This window comes from Phaethon lepturus, unplaced genomic scaffold, assembly GCF_000687285.1.
Source record: "Phaethon lepturus isolate BGI_N335 unplaced genomic scaffold, ASM68728v1 scaffold32814, whole genome shotgun sequence".
In the NCBI taxonomy this organism is placed as follows: Eukaryota; Metazoa; Chordata; class Aves; order Phaethontiformes; family Phaethontidae; genus Phaethon; species Phaethon lepturus.
In genome coordinates, this window is record NW_010533074.1 from 24,099 (window position 1) to 28,494 (window position 4,396).

Below are 4,396 nucleotides of genomic sequence, written 5' to 3' on the forward strand. Positions count from 1 at the left end.
CATTTCCCGATTTCAAGATGAAGACTTCTCAGCTGCATGTTTTAGTCAGCAGTTCAAGGTTGCATCACCCACTATCTGACCATTAACTGACTGCTATTTGGACATGGAAAAGAGTAGATGAATGGTCCGTGTTCAGAGATTAAAAAGCAGCCTGAAGTTCTCCAGTCTAGCTGAATAAAACAAACTTACTGCATGCCAATATACTGAGTGGTGACGAGGGTTAAAAGAGGGAGTGGGAAAGAAGTTGGCCCTCAGAGACAAATCAAGGCATCTCAGGAAATTACAACAAACACACACGCAAACAAAAAAGCTTACAGGACAAAAAGGATAAGGTTAAGAAGAACCAATACCTTATTCTGGAAAGTGAAATACAAAGATAAATACAACAGACCTGCACTACTGTCATAACCAGTAGCAACAGAGAAAGACCTTCTGAAGGAAAAAAATAAAGTGCATCAAGCTGTTCAACAGGAGATCGGAACAAAGTCTGAAGTAATTGAGCACTCAGGTAGACAAGCTGCTGCCATGCTGATGACCTGCTTGACATGAAGTATTTTTATGACTCTATTATCTTTTAGGAGTAGCTTCCCTGAGAATGGGCACATGCAGTCACTTTCAGAGTGCCAGGCTTGTATGCCTAGTGCTATGGATTGAGGCCGAAGTTTGAAGGACAGCCTATTCTCAGCATGTACTCTGCTTTCCATTGAACAAAGACCTTTTTCCATTGCGTTTCAGGCTGTCTCAACACAAATTAAGAGATAAAAGAGGGGAATGTGCAAAATCTCCAATACTGTGGTAAAAAGCAGCTCCTTCCTACCTTATCCCATCCTTTTGTAAACTACAGAATGGGAAAGCAGGAAACCCAAAGTGATATTCTTAGCCTACATAAGCTCCCATTTTGGCTAAGACACCAGCTATAATGGTCTCCCCATGAACAGATGAACTGTGAAAGAAAATCCTACATCCATACCTCTTTGGGAGTTTTATGAGCTGCGCAAAGAAAAATCCATTGTTCCGTTGCTGTCATCTGAGTACATGTGTCTGGGTGACATTCACTCTGTTAAAACAATTGTTCAGTTATGAAAACCATCCAACAGGAAAAATGAGCTGATCTTTACAAATCACTTCCCTGCCCTGGCCCTCACCAAAAAGGGTTATTTATTTGCCAGAAGTCTTTAAAACCCTAAAAAAGTCTTACTTCAAACCACTGCTTAAGTCTATGTGTATAAATTTAGAAGAAGAAAACTCTGTATCTTACAATAAAAAAAAAGTCTCCTCCCTGATACAATATAAAAATATCAAGAAAAGAATTACCTGAAGCTTGACAGCTAGTCCATTGAGCTCAAGGCAGAATTGTCTAAAAAAATTTGAACACAGCAGCATCAAAATCAACAATTTGTTTTCCCACTAGAAGTATCTAATACAAAACAAGATTCTTCACAGATCTCTCTTAACATTTTTGGAAATGAATCTTGTAAAGTGGTAAAAATAATGCAGAACATGAAAAAAATCATACTTAAAAGAATACCACCAAATAATTTCAGCTGATGTCACACCTAAAAGGCAATAGGCTAGGAATTAATAAAAGGACTAAAAGTTGAAAGAAACAGAATTCACACCAGCATATATTTTTTACTCAGCTAAACAATTATATTTTTAAATTCTTACCTGACAGTAGAAGCTGACCTTAAATAATTTAGTGGAAGTGTCTAAGATACCAACTTCATTATGCTATTTCACAAATGCAGATTAAAAAAAAAAAAAAAAACAACAAACTTCAAGAAAAATAATTTCTTAAGCGTGTAAGTTTTAAATTCATATAGCTGGATCATTCCATCCTTCTAAAATACTCTCCCTCCAGATCACTTAAGCGACTAAAGTCCCACCACAGATCATTAACAGAGTGGGACTTGTAGAAATACTGCTTTCACTAGAATGAACCTGAAAGTGTATTCTTTAACTTGAGAGAATTCACCCCTCCTACTAGAAAAATCTGAAGAAATTTTCCAGAAGTGACAAGTATTTAGTGACGAGTCACTTCTGTGAATCTACGGTGATTTTCAGTGCATGTGAAAGGACAGGAAATTCTTAAAATGTGTCTTTTGCAACTGTATGTGTACACTTTTTCCTCTCTTGAGGATTCCCTGCATCTATTGGAACTATTCCAGACCACAGGAGAGAAAAATAAAACAGGAGGCAAAAAGTTAGGACACATAAATCTAGGAGTAGCTTAGAACTATTCTTATTCCTGAAAGTGTATTTGATAAAGTTAGAAGATACACTTATAAGGGAAAAAAAAAAACAGGGCACAAGGATACTAAAGTAATGCCAGGAAAAAAGGACTAATACATACGTAGCCACAGGGTGTAAACCTACACTACAACTGAAAAATACCTTCAGGCACAAACTGCCTAGCCTGAACATATTTTTTATACTGCATAAAACAAGCTGAGAGAAGGACAAAAAGTTTTAAGTTTCCTTGCAACTTGAAAAAGAACTTTAAGACGTAGGTACTCTTGCTTTCCCAGCAAAAGCCTATTTTCCTGCAAGTTCCAGAAAAAGCACTGGGAGCATCTGGAAATCACATTCCTAATTAGTGGCGGTGAAGAACTGATGATACTAGGAGAAAGTGCTATGGAAATTCATGACTGTATTTTCATATTGAAAACATTCTAGTACAACTTCTGAAGTGAGGTACAAACATTTTCCTAAAAAACATGAAAAACACTAGATCAGAGCACATCATAAACTTTTAGAAAGAAAAAGGAATTCAGAAAATAATACCAAAATATAAAAATATTTCATAGTAGAAATACCACATTTAATTTAAGTCCCTTTTGATCTGTCCTATTCAAAAAGATTCACTAATAATGAACAAAACTTAGAACTAGGACACTATGTTGACAAAAGATGGATTCTTACCTTAAATGTTCATACTTCCATACACCTTCATCCTGGCCTTCAGGAGGTTCAAGGATCTTATCAATGTTGGAACAGTCTGCCCTAATGTTTTGCTGAATATACTAGGAGGGGAGGAAAAAAAAAAAAATCTAGGTCTTCTTGTCATTGTAGTAAGACAGTATGTTTAGGACATTACATCTTTGAGGAACTTACTTTTTCTCTTTACTTAGGAAGTGACTGATGGACTAAAAAGTTAAAGAGCAGATGGGCATGGTAAGAAAATTGGTATACCAAAATGCCAGATCTGAAAATTGCCTTTCCTCAATTAGAAAAGGTAAAAGAATGGGTAAATTTTACCGCTTTTTTACAACATCCTTCTCAAAACAAAAGAACCCCACAGGAAACCCCACCATTTTCTTAAATCTGTTTGATTTGTTTAAACCAGACATGGGAATTCTAGTTATTTCTGCATACACAATTAATAACTACAATGTTTTTAATATATGTAGGGTGCTTAAGAAATGTATTCCTGTGCAGCGATATTCTAAGCAGATAAATGGCATGCTCTCTTCCCTGCTTTTTACCAAAATACAAAACTTGGGAAACTGAACTTATTAACATTTCACATAGGTAAGAATACCTGCTGAACAGCTAATGTACTATCCATTTCTTCAAAGGATTCATCAGGCCAATTGTAAAAATCCTGTTAAAAAAGTTTAAACCAAATCAACAAAAATAGAAGGGGAGGAAGAAAAGCACACAACCTACAATAAGCTTGAACATGCAGGAAAATAAAGGTAGAAGTAGTTTATACAATTCCAGGAAGCTACATCTTAACAGAAGCAGCACACGATCTTGGCAAAAGTAGGATGAAATTGGACTTACACTCCTAATGTCACAATAGTGGAACATTTTGATGTGAAAGTTCTGTATGACTCTCCATACTATAAACATTGCTTCCCCCCACGTCTTGCTCTAACACCTATATAGCCTGTATTTTTAAAATGAAGTATTTGCATACAGTGCCCATTTTACAGGTTAGGCCATGTAAGAATGGTGAAGAAAAGCGATCTGTAGAAAGTAGCATTATACGATCATTATTAAACTAAAAATTCCAGTATATTCTAGTAGTAACACACCACTGAAAACATCTTCTCTAAGCTGAGATCCTGTAACTCAGTGTTGGCCTAACTTGGTACTACATTCTCTTGGTATGTTCAGTATGCTGCATAACTGGACAGTTATCAGCTCTGCTAACCCATGGCATTTAATATTGTTAATGATAAAACCCTCCTGATGTTTCACCTCAGATCCAGGTGTACTGCATTGTTCTGCAGCAATTCACATCTGGTGCAACTATGATAGTCCAGGCATACACATTTTCTTATGATGCATTTCTCACATCTAAAATTTAGTGCTACTCCCTCTTATTATCCTGAGATATTGCACATCAGCCTCCCATAGCCATCCTAGCAGACGCAATGACTCAATGAAA

The 4,396-nt window shown here is 36.2% G+C and overlaps 1 protein-coding gene across 2 annotated transcripts in view; it reads right to left on the reverse strand.

Annotated features, from left to right (window-relative positions):
* MOB4 (MOB family member 4, phocein) overlaps window positions 1-3,601 on the reverse strand; it is a 6,559-nt gene extending 2,958 nt beyond the window's left edge. The window contains exons 1-4 of one of the 2 annotated variants that reach the window (XM_010285069.1): window positions 3,542-3,601; window positions 2,938-3,023; window positions 1,315-1,357; window positions 971-1,057 (exon numbers count right to left, since the gene is read on the reverse strand). In XM_010285069.1, coding sequence (XP_010283371.1) covers window positions 971-1,057; window positions 1,315-1,357; window positions 2,938-3,023; window positions 3,542-3,568 — 243 coding nt within the window. In that variant the 5' untranslated portion in view covers window positions 3,569-3,601. Of the gene's footprint in view, window positions 1-970; window positions 1,058-1,314; window positions 1,358-2,922; window positions 3,024-3,541 lie in introns of both variants that reach the window. The other variant, XM_010285068.1, reaches the window with a different exon arrangement.
* Between the last annotated feature and the right edge of the window lie 795 nt (window positions 3,602-4,396).